The 16,425-nt window shown below is 49.8% G+C and overlaps 8 protein-coding genes across 8 annotated transcripts in view; 2 read left to right on the forward strand and 6 right to left on the reverse strand.

Moving 5' to 3' along the window:
• P152DRAFT_446685 (uncharacterized protein) overlaps nt 1-360 on the forward strand; it is a gene marked incomplete at both ends in the record, with an annotated part of 1,795 nt that extends 1,435 nt beyond the window's left edge. Inside the window, one exon of the mRNA XM_033677935.1 lies at nt 239-360. Coding sequence (XP_033537271.1) covers nt 239-360 — 122 coding nt within the window. The remainder of the gene's footprint in view (nt 1-238) is intronic.
• Nucleotides 361-479: 119 nt separating this feature from the next.
• Nucleotides 480-2,930, forward strand: P152DRAFT_192051 (uncharacterized protein). Its single transcript, XM_033674263.1, has 4 exons — nt 480-1,033; nt 1,086-1,444; nt 1,495-1,910; nt 1,971-2,930. The coding sequence occupies exons 1-4, from the start codon at nt 599-601 to the stop codon at nt 2,771-2,773; spliced, it is 2,013 nt and encodes a 670-aa protein (XP_033537272.1). The 5' UTR covers nt 480-598; the 3' UTR covers nt 2,774-2,930.
• A 1,306-nt stretch (nt 2,931-4,236) lies between these two features.
• P152DRAFT_471056 (uncharacterized protein) lies at nt 4,237-5,513 on the reverse strand (the record flags this gene model as incomplete). Its single annotated transcript, XM_033681023.1, has 5 exons — nt 4,237-4,604; nt 4,686-4,838; nt 4,893-5,184; nt 5,237-5,455; nt 5,505-5,513. 5 exons carry the CDS (start codon nt 5,511-5,513, stop codon nt 4,237-4,239), a joined length of 1,041 nt encoding a protein of 346 aa, XP_033537273.1.
• Nucleotides 5,514-6,810: 1,297 nt separating this feature from the next.
• P152DRAFT_496270 (uncharacterized protein) lies at nt 6,811-7,593 on the reverse strand. Its single transcript, XM_033682251.1, has one exon. It carries the CDS (start codon nt 7,389-7,391, stop codon nt 6,927-6,929), a length of 465 nt encoding a protein of 154 aa, XP_033537274.1. The 5' UTR covers nt 7,392-7,593; the 3' UTR covers nt 6,811-6,926.
• Nucleotides 7,594-8,432: 839 nt separating this feature from the next.
• P152DRAFT_455365 (uncharacterized protein) lies at nt 8,433-9,103 on the reverse strand. Its single transcript, XM_033678772.1, has 2 exons — nt 9,025-9,103; nt 8,433-8,816 (listed from the first exon to the last, which is right to left on the reverse strand). The coding sequence occupies exons 1-2, from the start codon at nt 9,072-9,074 to the stop codon at nt 8,558-8,560; spliced, it is 309 nt and encodes a 102-aa protein (XP_033537275.1). The 5' UTR covers nt 9,075-9,103; the 3' UTR covers nt 8,433-8,557.
• Nucleotides 9,104-9,108: 5 nt separating this feature from the next.
• On the reverse strand, nt 9,109-10,192 carry P152DRAFT_192199 (uncharacterized protein). The gene has a single exon (XM_033674265.1). It carries the CDS (start codon nt 9,999-10,001, stop codon nt 9,408-9,410), a length of 594 nt encoding a protein of 197 aa, XP_033537276.1. The 5' UTR covers nt 10,002-10,192; the 3' UTR covers nt 9,109-9,407.
• Nucleotides 10,193-10,650: 458 nt separating this feature from the next.
• On the reverse strand, nt 10,651-11,588 carry P152DRAFT_192065 (uncharacterized protein). The gene is made up of 2 exons (XM_033674264.1): nt 10,739-11,588; nt 10,651-10,664 (listed from the first exon to the last, which is right to left on the reverse strand). The coding sequence occupies exon 1, from the start codon at nt 11,257-11,259 to the stop codon at nt 10,792-10,794; it is 468 nt and encodes a 155-aa protein (XP_033537277.1). The 5' UTR covers nt 11,260-11,588; the 3' UTR covers nt 10,651-10,664; nt 10,739-10,791.
• Nucleotides 11,589-12,641: 1,053 nt separating this feature from the next.
• P152DRAFT_464450 (GroES-like protein) lies at nt 12,642-15,000 on the reverse strand (the record flags this gene model as incomplete). Its single annotated transcript, XM_033680567.1, has 3 exons — nt 12,642-13,598; nt 13,645-13,817; nt 14,955-15,000. 3 exons carry the CDS (start codon nt 14,998-15,000, stop codon nt 12,642-12,644), a joined length of 1,176 nt encoding a protein of 391 aa, XP_033537278.1.
• Between the last annotated feature and the right edge of the window lie 1,425 nt (nt 15,001-16,425).

The raw sequence follows: 16,425 nt of genomic DNA on the forward strand, positions 1-16,425 counted from the left end.
ATGTCCCAGGGAGAAGGTTGATAAGGAGGCTAACTTATTCCAGAAAGTCCTACTAAAGGTGCTTGAAAATGATGGAAATAATAACTTCTTTGCTTAATTAGCCTCTTACATATTCTAAACTTAAATTAATGCCTTTGCACTGCCTCTGTGTGGAGATGAAGGAGGGGGACCTAAGTAGGAAATTCACGTGATACACACAATTTTGGGAAGCTTGAGTAGAGCTAGTATATACTCACAGCGCAGGATCCTTGCTCCATGCAGTCCTCCTCAAACACTTGGGGGTTCAATTTTGGACTTCCAACTCTCGGTTTTCTCGACCTTCAGAACTTCCATGCCTCCACGCTAATTTTGGAAGCATGATGATGTCAAATGCTATGGCTCCGCTGCGAGGTCTCTCTCTGTTTTCTCACATAATAAACAATGTCGAAGCCCGTCGCTCGATGGATCGCTCTGTCATTCCCTTTTCTCTGTTCTCCTCTCTAGCGCTCTGGGCATTTCGCACGTCCAGATCGATCTCTATTATCCAGGGGCATTTGATAAATTCCACTTTACTCTCCTATCGAGACTGCTCCCTACATCGATCGCTGAGACCATCGCAATGGGAAGGAGGAACAAGTCGCACCGAGGCGCCAAAAAGGATACACTACGAGACGCTGCGTACTATGAATCGCTCTATACAGATGACCTAACCCCAGCATTGCGCCCTATCACAGACGCGACAGAAAGAGGAGTCCGCTCTATATGGGGGAAGTGGACAGAATATGTAATAATGGCTAAGGTTTACCAAGTTCTTAACTCACTGTCCATAACTCTGGCTAGATATTGTTCGCTCCGAATCCTTGACCCCGATGCTCTTACCCGCCTGCAGAATATTAGCGTGGCCGAGATCCAACGGTTCATGCATTGGTATCTCGACAGTCATGCCATGACGAAGCTGAGTTCCTTGTATGTGCTGATGCGTTACTGGCTGATGATGTATGCTCGGAAGTTGTACCAACGGCTTGACCTTGTCCTCGTTTCGGATATGAAAGATGTAAGGCCGTGGTTCCCTTTCTAGAGACGCTCTCTGAGTAGCGTATGAGCAGTTCATTGGCACCGTCCTCAAAGGCGAGTATAGTTTGAGTGAAGGCATGAAAGACAACCCTGTCACGAATGTGGATGATGTATACTTACTACTATATCACCACTACGCACTGTCGAACGAATACTATGCGCATGAGCGCGAACGGGTTCAGCATAGTTTGATCATTCTCTTTATGATAGGCACCTCTGCCAGGCCATCAACGCTCGTTGAACGAGGGGGCTACTACAACACGAATGAATGCCTGAAGTACATGGATATTGAGATATTTAAGGTTAGGAATCCGGAGCTTCCCTCTCAACAAGTCTTTATTATGAGAGTCAGGCTCCGGCTTCTCAAAGGCAAAAGGGACAAGGGCCTGCCGTAAGTATTATGTACCCCTTTTGACCTCACGTCAGCTAAGTTTACGAAAGGATTAAGGTGGTGTTTTGTGTGCGAGATGATAATCTCGCATTTTGCACCATTCTGCAAGTTTTAAGCCTCGCCTTTGCAGATAACGCATTCGAAAGCGACTGGATCAAGCGGCCTAAGGACTTGTATACGTTTTCAGTCCCATTTCACCTGCAAAGTGTGCAGCTACATTGGAAAGAGTCAATGCAGGACATTCCGATTTTCCGACGATCTGTTGCTCGCGGCGGGGAGGTGGCCATATCACCAGATAGGTCGGTTCAATATATGACTCCCTGTTACCAGAATGCGCGACTTGGTAAATCTGCTGGCATTGCGGATACTCTGGGGCTATACAGCTATCATAGAGGTGCCGGTGAATCGATTGATTGTAAGTGCACAATTTCACTTCTGTGTACATTCCCACGCCGGCAGTTCTCTTGTATCCTTTTCCTTTCTTTCTTGCCCTTATTATAGCTTCTCTCGCTGATATCATTTCTAGGCGTAGCGGGTTCGGATATGCGGAGCTTTGTCATGGGCCATGCTCGTGCAAGTCTCTTTGAGCGATATTACCGCAATAGCGTTGTCCAGTTCGACTCGGTATCCGCATTCCTTGAAGTGCCTTCTAAAGATGCGCTTATCAAACTGGCTGGGCACATGAGCTTGACCCGAGATCCCTCCGCGGCCGATTCGATAAAAGTCGAGAACTCAGCAATTGACCGCGACCGTAGTATCCAACAAATCCAAAAGTTGTGCCTTCAGCTTCGGAAAAATCCAACTGAAACTTTCGGAAAGATCAAGAACGGAGCAGGGACAGAGCTCTACGAGAAGTACCAGAGCGAGCAAAGACATTTACGCAACGAGAGGATGAGGCTGAAGAGAGAACTTGAGGAAGAAGCCCGGCGACAATATTTTAGGACAGCGGGGACTAGGTACATTGATGAACAGCGACGCGGCATCGCTCGTGAGTATATAGAGCCTAAACCTGTGTTCCAATTCGAGGAAAGGGAGAGACTGGCAGCGCTCCTCTTCCAGAACCGAGATGTTAGGGAAGTGTCTGAGGAAGAGCTATATACACAACGCATAGCAGCGATGGACAACCTGATTAACCTATGCGGTCGGCATATGACCCGCCCTGCGCCGCGTCGTCATCTCTCGTTGCGAGACAAGTCTCTAGAAGAGGTCTCTGAGGAGAAAGACGTGGACCCTGACCTCTTCCCCTTGGTGTGTCCGGGCACGCAATGCCTGTTCTGTCTCGGTAATCAAGGTCTAGGCCCGCAGTCCAGAACATTCGCGTTCTCTTGAAAGGATGTTCTGAAGGACCACGTTGAGAAGCATCTGCGCCACCACGATTGGTCGAAAGAGCCGGAATGTCCTCACCCGCTCTGCGAGGAGGCGTTGAGCTCCGAAATGCGCTTTAAGAACCATGCGGCCCGGATTCACAACATTTTCTATTAGATATATCACAGTCTCATCCATCCAAAGAAGGTTGGGCGGGTCATCTTCGTCTTGATTTCTGTGGTACTGATATGAGTACATGTCTTGACGAAAGCCTGTAACTATTTAGTCTAAAGACGTAGCTTCCATCACTGCAATACTCTGTAGCCATATTGTATCATCATGACTGGCAACTACTTGTTTCTGACCTCGGAGTGGTACTACCTCTCCTCTTACAAGGCCTCGACTCGAGACCGCTTGCATGATGGTGGTCATTCGTACTAATTTCAAGGGCTGTGACCATGTTCATTCCCAAGCAATACGCGATTATTCTCTACCTATAAGGCCCGATGGCTATAATGGTTTCTTAAGTAAATCCCTCATGTCAAATTTTGTGTCGAACACTCCCACGCCTACAGCGGAATTGTTTGACGTTGTTACATTTTTGACAGGGGTATCTTGCGAACTTTGCCTTTAGTCATCCCTGGCGTTGGGGCATCAGATTTTGGCAGAGGATCCATCCAAAAAGGGCGATGGGTGTGCCAATGCTGCGCCACCAGTCCAGGGACTGTCTGAAATAATTCGACTGAATTATATTTGTAATATTTCAATAGTTATCGTCAGTTACATATTGTCGCACGTGACGTGCTAAGTGGTTGGAAGGCAAAATAGTTTGATACGCCACTCTTCGTGGCAGTTTGGAGAGGGAATATTGAGGCAGTAAAGCTTCTAGTTGAAGCGGGAGCAGACCCTGATTCGATAGATACTAGCGGGTATACGTGCCGTGAGCTGTTGCAACATCGTGGTATGGATGAGGTTTTGGCGCTAATAGGTTCGCAAAAAGGGATTAAAAATCACGAAAGATCAGCTGTAAAGCCGATGGAGGTCATGGATAATGACAATCTTGTACGGCGGGAAACGGAGGATGGGATGGGCTAAGGGTCCGCCATTAGCTGGACTTGGGAAACCCGCTCGAGTCTCCCGCAGTGGATCGGTCGAGTGTGCATCTAACGTATCGATCTTGGAGCAAGTGCCATAGAAAGCGGAAGATAGAACCTCAAGTTTGTTAGGGTTTGGCTCTGGACAACGGAAATAATTTGATCCGTAACTTACAGGTTCAGTAGTTACATATTTCGATATTTGCTAGCTTCATGATCCAAATTGAGCACTCTGTCAGTCATCTGCTGACGAATTATGCTTTTGAATATTTCTTTCGCCATCGATCAAACCATAGTCATCATAATGTCCCCGGGGGTGATTCCCACCCAACTCAAACCAGCCCCAAGCTGTCTTTTTTCCTAACCAAAGACCATAACCCAGCCTGGAACCTTTCACCTTTGGGGAATCAAAAACCGAATGCTAAAACATATCCTCATGCTAGGAAAATTATATATCAGATTCTCCGCCATGAATTGAGGGGTGTGACGGTGTCTTCTGGCCCGTATCTGCACCCAATCTTTTCTTGATGCGCCGAAACTGTGATGTTGACGGGTCATCGAATATGCCGAATCGTTGCTGCGGACGCTCGCACGGGATTGAACAGCGCGTTTGGTGGTTTGATGGCGCTGCATCTCGTCCACACCCAATGCGTCGGTGTAAGTTCGAGGGCTGGTTCTGGTGGCCCGCTTGAGTAGAGGTCTCAATGCTGGGAGAGCGGCGACCATGATCGCTGTCGTGCATTCGGCCGAGGACCAGACAACTGCACGATTCAGATCAGCGAACGACTCCCGATGTCCGTGGAAGTGCCGGGAAAGTCGGACGGATCATGGAGTGGACGTACAAAAAGGCATGATGGAGTTTTGCTTGACTGCGGCAAACCGTCCCACGCTCACCGCCATGGTGATGATGCCCAGTCCGAACGTTAGGCCCAAGGCTACAACCTGCTTCCTCGCCAATTGGAGTTCAACCAACAACGGGAACGGAAGCACAAAAGCTTGCAGCACAAGTCAGCGAAAGTCTCGTTCATGCTCCGGAAGATTTACCGTACCCATTACATCAGAGGTAATGTCCAACGCCCAGACCGTATTGAGATACGTGGCATTATAGATGCTGCAAGCTGGGAAGGAAGGGATGAAATTCGATGCAATATTCGTTCCACACCAAAATAGTGTTAGGAATAGGGTCGTAAGATAGGACCCAACGCTGTAAACGATGGTAACAATGAGTGCGGTACGTAAATTGGGCCATGTCTGCGGGATGAGGAAATAGTAGAGGCTGAGGAGGCTAAACTTCGCGCAGTACAGTGAGGCATTGTAGAAGAATATCCCCATGTACCCAATCTAATCCTTTATGAGCTGGATCCATTTAGTTGGGACGAGATGAACTACCCACCTTTACGTTTGTCGTAGGACTTGTCTCAGCGATTTCTTCAAACATTCCTCCACGTTCGAATGTCATCGTGAGGGTTATTTCCAATCCTGTAGCGAAGAGCACCGAGAGGATAAGGAGAATGTCGGAAAATTTGAGCCCGACTCGCTGGTAGAGGAGTCGAAACCATATCCGTATTGACACCAAGATGAATGCCAATCCGTACATCGTCCAGTCCACCGCCTATGGGCCAGTTAATGCCAGTCCCGTACAATTCTCGAGCCGTTCGTACTGTTCGCATGTTCGTACGGACGACACTGGACATACCATAATTGCTGGCCCTTGCAAAGTGCCCCCCATTGTGTTGGTTCTCGATATATTATATACCGAGATCACATCCTTGATCTTGGTACGAGTTTCAATGATTGAACAAAAATGACATAGAAACGCGAATGTCCAGTATAGAAAGATGTACCAAATGACAAGTGAGTCCGTCAATCGATGGTGGTCTTGAATAAGATTAAAGTAAAAGAGCAGCGTCCATCGGACGGGGATAAGGTGACATGAACCCCTGAACTAACGAGGTGGGAACTGGGGAAGGCTGCAAACCCCAACCTTCAGTCACTATGTACTACTCTATAAGCACTAAACAGGGATGAGGGAATGGACTCGACTCGCACCACCAACATGCGCCCATGCGGAATCTACATAATTGAGACACGGGCGTCGGGCCGAGTTAGAGCTTGGAACCCCGAATGAAGCGAAATGGACTGGAATTAATTATGATTTACGACGTACTCTGAAGTGGTGAAGTCTGAACCTTCCAAGCTCCAATGGGTTGCTATCAGATTTCAGACGTTATTTAGTAATAGCATCCCCTAGCAATATAAGCATGGGTATATCTACCCTGCGACGAATTCTACTTCACGCAATACAAGCATCTCACCTCCTCCGCCAGGTAACCTATTGCTTCCCTGATTGATCAACACGCTTAAAAGATCAATAGTTGCCTACTGCCCAGTGCGGCAGTGCCCTAATGAGCCGTCCATACCATGACTCGGTGATACTAAGATCGATACAAGTGGTGTTCCTAACTCTTTCAAGTTCCCAGTCAATCAGACTCCCCTTGACCCCTCCCGTCTTAACACAGTTAGTAGAATAGTGCTAACTCGCCTGCTCAACCGAAAACTCTTCTCAGTGCTCTAGGTGCTCGACGCTCGTTCGTCATGAATCGTCAAGGAACATGACGATGGCCACTAATGCGCGACACTAGCGGTGGTGTTAAACATTAAATGATTCCAGTTAAGATAATAAGATTTACCTCAGTAAGCTCGGGCCATCTCCAATAGCTACCAAATGGCCTGATTGTAAGGATCAACGGATCACGTGGGGGCCGAGTAGAGACAAGCACGCGACTGAAAGAAAAACCGGCATACCAAAAGCTTTGGACGGGGTCCACAACACCATACAAAATCGCATACATGGATGGATTTCAACGCAAATATCTCAACCAACGCGGGTTTAAACACTGTTAAATTGAAATGAGACTATTTGCAACGCGTAACAACCCCATCCCAATAGGTTTTGGGAGGTTTAGGAAGAGTTCGCCTTTTTATTCCCTATTATCTGCCCCTCCGCGTCTTATCACCTCCTGAAGCCTATCAGGCATGGAATCAACGCGGGCCTTGATCCAATCCTGCCGAATTCCGTCCCATCACTCTTTCAAAAGCTGTTGCATCTCATCAGGTTCCCAATGGGTAAATTTACGTACGTGTTGCTTCATTGGTTGGAAAGCGTCCTCAACGATCGTGAGGTCTGGAGATCCTGCGCAATTGAAATAGTGTTCAAGACGGTGATCAGAATGGGACTTCCATTCCTTTACGATATTTCCCCTAGCACGTGGCGGCCCATGGCCTGAGTCTTGTTCCTCTTCCAATACAAAATCGTGACCGTTCTGGATCCAAGGGTTGACAATGGGATCTAGGATGGAATCGATATATGTTTGTTGCGCCATCTCACCCGTGGTATTGCTCGGTACATCATACGTTACAAGGTCTGATTTGAAGTTGTAGCCAACAGCCCCCCAGACGTGGACGTTGTTTTTGGCGTTCTGTTCAACTTCTCCTTGTCGTTGTACACACTGAGGGCAATACCGCTCGCCCGGGCGTCGAATAATCATCAACTTTCCCTGCGGACCAAGCCCGGCGTGGGACTCCGTCGCTAAAACGGAGCCTCCTCCACCGGTATTTGGTAGGATACCGGTCCTTCATTAAGGTAGCGAAATCGACGCGTTTTTCGGCGAGGTTCCTAGAAACCCATGCTTTTTGACAGGCGACGCATTTATGGTAATCCATCGTACCCATAGCCCGCTTAACGGTACGCACGCAGACGTCTAGACCAGCCTCATACCCTAGGGGCCCCAGGACATGGCCCTTCCATAGACATCTTGTTCTTCAATGCCGTCCTCTGCCAACCCTCTCACAGCCAGCTTTACAATTCCTCAACAGTCCCATACCTCATCAGCATGGCTAGAACTCGCTCTCAGCTCCCATATCGTCACCTAGAAAGTTCATCTGACCGTGTCCGGAGGTCAGTCGAGCTTCATCAACAAACCCTACATTTATCAATCATCTCTGCAACACTTCATGACAAGGCTGGTGAGATTTGTCCACTACACTAGCTATATTATTACTGGCGTGGAAATATTTTACATATCACTATTGTCAGCTCCTTCGATTGAAGAAGTTTGAAGCGTATCTTGATGTCTCGTCCAATTTATGAGTCAAAGCATATATTCTATTGACGTCGCTGTCTCTTGCGCGGGCTAAGTCCCTTCTAAGCATTTGAAGCCACCTCTGCTGCAGCCCTCTTAGGACGCTGTCTGCGCACATCTTGAGACCCAAAAAGAGGATTTTAAGCATTATCTTGTGCAAATCTTTCGGCGTAGAAATCATCCATATCTCCAAAGTGATAATTCCATGCCATTGTTGGAGTGCAGAAAGCATACACTCCCCTTGTAGCGAGAGCCATATTCCGTGCTTTAATCAGCTCTATCGGGTCCTTTTCTTGTCCCGTCTCTGCCAAAAAATTGGTCACTGTGCCAAAGTCACTACAGTTATATAGAATAGGCTGAAGCTGTCGACGTTCGATATTAGTAAAGAACTCTTCTAACGACGGGGGTGGCCAAGCAGGCTGTAGAGGGGATCGAGCCATAGTAATAGGCACAGTAATAGAGACGGGTAAAGACAAATAAGATTGAGTAGGGGAAGAGATAGGGACAGGTGTAGGTGTCAACATAGACAGGTTATCTAGTGACGTCTTAATCGGACTCCTCCTATTCAAGTGCTATACTCTGATTGCCTTCCTCTCGTTACGAATATCGGTAGCAGAGACTCGAGTTTCCGGATCCTCCTTTTGAATTGCATTCAATATCTGCATCGACCGGGCCCCAGTATTTGTCATCGATTCGATTAGGTCTTTCTGAGCCAGTGTACGTCTACGATAGACATTATGCGTACTAGGATCGAGTGATCGAGAGTAGTTATGATGCTTATGTTGAACCTCTAGCCTCCACTTGTCGGTGATAATAACTTGCATTGTATCTCTGCAGTAACTGAGCGTAAGCAGCGAACTTGCTGAATCATCACCCCCACGTAATGCGACCACAAAGTATGTATCTATCACAAGTGTAATTCACGGATGTGCGCGGCCAATTTGCCATCCGAGTTCCGCACTCGCTAAGCCCGATGTTTGTACGAGAGACAATGGTTCAATACTGTGGCTACTTGTATATGAAGATTAAAATCGCTTACAAAGTGTCAAGACTCAACCGCTTTCTCGATCCGTCCCTATCCAAGCTCATATCAAGGTCCTCGCTGGTGACGACTTTCCTCTTGCGGGCCTCGAACCGCTTGTTCCAGCACCAACGCTGCGCGTCGTAGCAATCCGGGCAATTCTCCTCCACGTTAGTGAATCCCTTCAGACATGCGGCCCGAACGACGTCCGTATGGTTAGAGAGCAGGACCTCGCGAGGGCCAAATTTGAGATCCCTAGGAACCTCGGGGCTGGAGGGATGATAAGTCCACAGCACCCGCAGGCGATTATTGGCGAGGACTTTCTTTACCCTCGCTATCGGGGGCTGGTCTCCGTCCTCCTCGCCTTCGCAGGCCACGACAACATAGTCTCCAACATAGACCTATCTCCCATTATCTAGAATTCGGGTTAGCAGGAGCACGGGGTGGCGGGCAGGATGGGAGTACTTACAATGGATTGGCCCGTATACTGCTTTTCGATACCTGCTCCTGACCTTTGCTTGCAAGGCTGCTTTAGAAGCGGGGACGATGACGTCGTCGTCGCCGTCGCCGTGACCGGCAGATGCAGTCAGCTGCTTCCCCACGGGTCCGGAGATGTCAGCGACAAAATGCGGTCTTGGCGCAGACCGCTGTGCGCTGGCGAGTCCATCGCCATTACAGCTTGGCATGTATGCAGCGTAGAGACTGTCGCTCAACTCCGTCGTGGGGCTCTGCGCACAGTCATCGCTAGACGCCTTATCATCTACAGCCTCGACGTTAGCATGCACTATCAGTGCTGGCGATGCGGCGCCAGCAGCGCCAGGCCCGCTACCAGCCGAAATATCTTCGTGCCCAGGAGCACGATCGCTTTCTAGGATTCCATTTTCCGTGTGTTCCTGGTGCGCTAGGCTTGCAACCCCGTTGAACGCAATTAGGTCGGTCCGTGGAAATCGTCCCTTGGGACATCGAAAGGAGCTCTTGCAGGGTAGGGAGATCATCTCCGTCGCTGCCGCTGCTCTCGTCGTCTTCCGCACCGCCGCTGGTCCCTTGAGCGGCTTGATTAATGTTCTGTGTAGACGCCCGTGCGGCCGCTGCTGAATCTTTAGTCAGCACAACTAGCCTATCACTGAAACGGACCGATAAACTCACAATGGCCCCGGACCGGACTGGCTGTAGCCGGCTGGTGCGCAGGACAATCTTCTCCGTCACTGTCGTCTCTCAGATCCACAATTTCTATGCTACCCAATCGAACCCGGCGGCTCTTGGTAGGGCACCGGCCTTGCCCGCGAGCTGTTTAGGTCTGCGAACTGGAAGCTGTAGGAACGGCGCTCCGTGACGGCTGGTAAGGAATGAACATGGCCATAGTAGCGATTACCGTAGATGATAAAAAGTGTAAAGATGGTGTACAAATGCCCGGTAAAGGATAAGGGGGGACTGAATCGAGAATTGCACGAGGATAGAAATAGTGGCTGCTTAAGTACTCGGGGCGGCTGCGGTGCAAGACGCTCTGCACTCGCTATCCTATCGCCACGGCTCGATCGCTCTTCTACTTGCATGCGCAACCCTCGCATCAACCCCTGATTTTGCCTCGCCGCCCTTGCCGCCAGTCCACGATTTGCAAGGGGATATGCATCCTGCACCCAAGGCATGAATATACCATCCTGTCCTGGTTAGCGTGCCATTAGTGATATTGTTTGGAGGGTGCGTCCAAAAATAGTGGAAGATGAAGCGGTACCATAGATTGACGTTAATGCGGTCTGCTTGATATCTTTCGTTTCCTTCCCCCTTTCAGTCCGCGACCAGTGACGGCCAGATATGATATGCGACGATGCTCCTCTCGCCCCTATGCACACGCCAAAGGTTGGAAGAGAAAATTATCCTTCCAAAATTCCATCGTCGCTGGATCCGAGATCGTACGCAAGCTGCTTGACTCAAAGATAAGGGGCTGCCTCTGCCTATGAGAGCGCGTGGTTGCGAGGAGTGTAATGATTGGGTTGGAGGCAATCTCGATGGCCGTGCTGGGCCGCCAACCTCAAGCAGCCAGGGGCATCGGTCGTCAGTGGACCGTCGTCGTGCGGGCAGATTCAGCTGCTCACGTCCGGATAACCGTGGAAATTCTAGTTCGCGAGACCACATGCAATGGCAATCGAGCAATTGGATCCACAGGCTTTCAAGTTCGCATGGATGAGTTGGGGTGCTGGAGCTGGAACAGCTACACCGCAAAGCCCTCCATTCGTCAAGATGCCTCACCGTCATCGTCACCGTCGGTGTTACCGATGTCACCTGGTTCGGCCTCACCGGATGCTTTGAGCACTGCAGGTGGACTGCGACTCGAAACTCTTACGTACGAATAGCAGGTTGCAAGCGAGCGAGCGTGGTTCCTCCCATGCCAAGGATCCAAGCCAGAGATAGACTGGGGCACTGACGTCCACATCCAGCTTCCTATTTGATCCCGGAACGCCCATGCCGGTGTCTGTATGAAACCGCAGTGGATTCAAGTAAGCTGAAGGGATCGGGCGGTCACGATCATCATTATGCAATCATAATCATGCGATGCACGGCATGGTGTGGCCGAGCGCTAAGCTTAGCCGGTTTTAGAAGGGGCGTCTCCAGTTATGGTTAATGCAGTATTATTGCGGACGCGGTCTGAGGCGAAGTCGACGAGGAAGGCCGGAAAAGTCGGAGTGCGAAGGTGCACGCATGATCCATAAAGTAATGAGAAGGAGATATGGAGGGCGGTGGGCGACCGTAGTCCATGGCCAATGCTCAGGGTTCTTGGAAAGGGATGGAGAGAAGCGATCACGCTGAGACGAACGGGGATGGATCCGGCAGTTCGAGCCCATTAAGTTCGAAGTTCTAAAAGCTGTGCAACGCAGAAGCGATGGGTCTTCGGAGACGGGGACGCCGAGGAATGAATGCTCTCTAGGGCCTGTTAGTTCTGCTACATTGCGGCAAAAAGCTCTGATAGACTGGGAAGAAACTCAACATGAAAGGTGGAACGGAAGCTCACCATCCAGAAGGCGCTACGAGAGGGGAGCGAGCCGTCAGGCATGGAATGGAAAAAGAGGGGAAGAGATCTCGCCCAAGGCGCAGCGCGGGTCAGCAGGGGATTCAGCCGTGCAAATGGTGCGTGCAAGGGGTCGACCGGTTAGCAAGGCGAAATTGAGACGGGGCGAGGCAAGAGAAAAAGGGGAAGCCGAAAGGTGGAGGAGGAGGAAGAGGTTATTCAGATTTATGAGGGGATAGACGGTGGTATTTATGTTCTGAGGGATTGAAGGTTTGAAAACGGAAGTGAGCGCTATACCTGATAGGGTGGCGCTAAACTATAAACGGAAGTTCGGTAGCACACAGATTACGTAGTACTCACTCGTGCATGTTATATACATAGTTTTAGAGATTACTTGATACCTAACCGTGGGTATTTAGTATAATATGTTCTACTAAATTTCTTCTTCTAAGTTAGCGCCATTATATCGGGTATAGCGCTCTCTCTGTTTTTCAAACCCTTCGAATCCTCAAAAATATAAATAGAAGTGCTCAAGGTGGTTCTTTCAAATACTCACATAGACAAAGCATGATACAGTCGTACAGTAGCAGTTCTCAAGGAATGGAAGACAATGAGTTTAAGTTGCTCCATACTATATATTCCTGAGCCTAACAACCATTCTCTTCCCTCGAGTTTTCCCTTTTTTCAAGATCTCCAAGCCTCTCTCGACTTGGCTAAGTCCGCCCTCCAAGACCTCTAAGTCCGGAAGCCTGAGGCTTGAACAGTTGATTAATTCGTTGAGCTTCTGTGCATAGATGGCTGCTTCTTCATCCAGGACAAATCTTTTCATCTCCACCGTCTCCACCTGGACATGCTCCGGTATTTCCTCATCGTTCGCCATCATGGCGAGAGGTGCAAATCGGACTCTCGGGGTCTCACCTTTGCTCTCTTCAGTTGCGCGGCAAGTTTGAAGACACAATCCAGCGGTTTTCGGGCCAACCAAATCAATTACCCGGCTGAGTCTGCCACTGGTCACTGCTCGAATTTCCTCCACAATCTCTTCCGCCGTCCGGTCATCGCGTACTACGACGTGGTCTGCTCCGAGTGATGTAGAGAGAGCTGCAGTACGACCCGAACAGACTGTAATGACTCTTAAGCCAGAGTGGATGGCGATTTGAGTCGCAAATTGACCTGTTACGGTACTTCCACCCCAAATCAGAAACCACTCCCCCACACCTGGCCTAGACGAAGCGGGAGAAACGCTGTAGTAGCCAGAATCCAGCGAATGTGGTGTTTCCGTCCCCAAAGAATGCTCTGACGATTCAGGGCTCTTTGGATTTGGATCCGGATCTGGCATCGGTACATCCATCCATTTCCAGAGAGCCATAGCAGCAGTGAGGGCGCCGACGCCCAAGCAAGCTGCCTGCTCGAAGCTGAGGTCCGCGGGTATTGGAAGCACAGTGTGTTGAGGGACGATGATGTACTCTTGGAAACATCCGGCACGGACGTCTCGGTAGTACGTCGAAGTCCACACACGGTCTCCGGGTTTTACATGGTGGACGTTTTTCCCAACCTTGGCGACCGTGCCCGATGATTCTCTGCCAGTAATCTAACAATGGTTAGTACAAGCGGTTGTGAATGGTGAGGACACCTACCCATGGAAATGATGGCAAGCAGAAGTTGTATTCGACAGACTTCCAATCAATCGGATTGAGGCCGACGGCATGATTCCTGATCATGACTTCATTGTCGTCTCGGATCTCCGGGACTGGGTAGTCGTCGCGGAGTGCGTACTCCCCCCTCCGCGCCACGGTAAGTGCTTGTTGTACTTGTGGAGGCGATAATGATGTGTTTGCCGCTGGCTTTAAAGAATGTTTTGAAAATGTAGGTGCTTGCTTTTCCGATATCTCAATCCCAACGATCGTGGTGGGTGTAGGAAGGTCTGACTTCTTTGCAAGCCTAAAAATTCGTCGTATTCGCGCTCGTAAGCGCCTGAGAGAGCTATGATCAGGCGTTATAGCCATGCTGGTGAATATTGAACACCTAGAGCCGCTTCGAATAGGATCTGCAACGAAAGAGACGATACCGAGTGATTGACTTCTAAAATTCTGGTTGGGAAATGGCGATACGCACTTTGTACTCCCAATGGAAAGGATTAAATAAATAACAACGTACTATGTAAAGCAGTTTTCCAACTATTGCAACGTCAACGCTCCTTATTCGGCTCAGTCCGTATTACAAAATCTGCTCGACAACGGCAGGATCGGGTGTCTCTTCCTAGGAACTGGTTACTGGTACCCCGTGCGGATGTGACAGCGAGCGGCTAGAGTAGTCTACTTTTGTCCATTCTGTTTGAAAGCCTCAAGAGCCGACGGCAGAGGACTTAAGCTTGCTGGACTGGGTTAGCGTTCGCGTCCTTGGAATGATGGGGAGGTTGAAGAGGGCGGTGGCCGGTTCGGAACTGCTTCCGACGGATTATGTTCCGACGAGCTGCAGCCACGGCGAATAGAATTGGACATTGACAATTTCACAAGTATGACGATATTCTGGACGCGCAAGATTGAAGATAGTAGCAAGAATTAAATTGAATACGCTTCGTGACTCATCTCAAATCCGATCAGGTCAAAGCCGCCCTGAATCGTGACCATGTTCTCCATAGCTCCAAACGTGTCGTCAAAGATAGCGTCGTTGAACTCCGGCCGAGTTGCATGTAGTTGCATCCGTTGTGTTTCGTCCGGAATGACCTGTGTCATCGGAGTGTCCATCATGGGAGCCACCATCATGGCTCCAGAGTGCCCGATTGAACCGTTCCCACCAAGTTCTGGTACTCGGACGTCCGGGACCGGATTTCCCGCCATGTCCGCAACCATTGCTGTTACAGCGGCCGATCCCTCTTCATTTCCATCCACGGACATGAACAGCCCACGATTGAGTTGCTTGATGGCTCGACGAGGCTCGTACTTACTCTCCTTGATTGATTCGAGGACCGACTGCTTGACGGCTTCGTACATATCGCGATATTTCTTGGCTCCCGGCCAGCGCTCGGTGATGATGTATAGGACGATGCTGCAAGCATTCATGTCATTTGATGTGGTGATGCTGAAGACTTCCGATGGTGAAATCCAAGTACAGTAGACCAAAGTGAGACCTAAACGAATTAGCACATTGAAAATGAAATCTGGAGGGCGAAAACCGACCCGCAAGAAACACAGAATGCAGCGCCATGAGAGAAAACCCGACCGAGATGCTCTGGTGGAGCTTCTTGTACGTCTGGCAAACTCCTCCGCAAGCTTCCGCACATTTCATGATCAAACTAAGCGGCAGCTTTGGACCGGAAAGGACCGGATGCAGTAAGAACCGGAGGCACTTGTAATAGTACACCATGTAGTAGCCATACCCGTCTATGACTTTTGTGTCGGTTGTGGTAGTAGCCTTGTCGGCATTGTGTTCCCGTGCGTCTCTAGGGATCCGGTCTCTCCAATCGTCCAACTCTTTGATGAAGGTCTCGACATCCGACTCGGAAGCACCCGAAGGCCGGTCAACACGGTATATGGTTTGTTGAATCTTGGATTCGATGCGACGTAGACAGCAGATGTGGATGAAGCAGCTGAGCGATGTGGACACAGCAGGCGGGTCGCTCTCGGATTTGGTTGCGACCTGCGCGGCCTCGAAGACTGCCGCGTCCTGGACGGATTCGTCGACATCGAGGGGTAGTTCAACATCGATATCCTGATCCGAAATGGCAAATGGGCGGCCTAGAATGATGGATATTTGTCGGTCTAGACAATAGCAGGTCCAGAAGATTCTCTTTCGCATCTCGTCTTCCAGGATCGAAAAGCGCTTGGGAGGACTCCGGCGGTGCATACCGAGGTCGATGCAAGTCCTCATAGCCAATCCGATACAAGTCCACGCTCCAGGCCCTTGGGGCGCCCTCAGGCTATAGATAGCGAGGAGGATCAAGATCTGGACGGAACGCACGTCGTGGTACTGGAGGACCTCGTCGAGATGCTCAATCCCTGCATCGTGATGTTTTTCGCAATAGAATGGCCCTGTCTGGCCAGTCGTCTCCAGGAACCGACCTCCGCTAGCATAGATGAGATGAAGTGCACTCTTCTCATACGGATCTGTGAGCGAGGCCCTACGAGTGTGTAGGATGCGGATGTAGTTGGAGTGAAATATCGGCCATCGGGTAGAAATGTGCTTCAGATATCCCTTGAGAAGCCGGTTTGCGGTGTCCTGCGGAATGCTTGCCGTTTCAACATAAGTATCTTCAATACTTGCATACGACAGTGATCTTGGGCTTAAATGCTCCCCGGGCTGAAGGTCAGGGCCGAAGTGTTCTTTGCATTTTACCAACGACCCTACCAGCTTACTCATAGTAATGCTGGATGACGCGCCAATGTATCCGCCACTAGCCTGAAGCGACAGATCCCGCA

The sequence above is a fragment of the Eremomyces bilateralis genome, assembly GCF_010015585.1.
Source record: "Eremomyces bilateralis CBS 781.70 unplaced genomic scaffold P152scaffold_3, whole genome shotgun sequence".
NCBI classification, from domain to species: Eukaryota; Fungi; Ascomycota; class Dothideomycetes; order Eremomycetales; family Eremomycetaceae; genus Eremomyces; species Eremomyces bilateralis.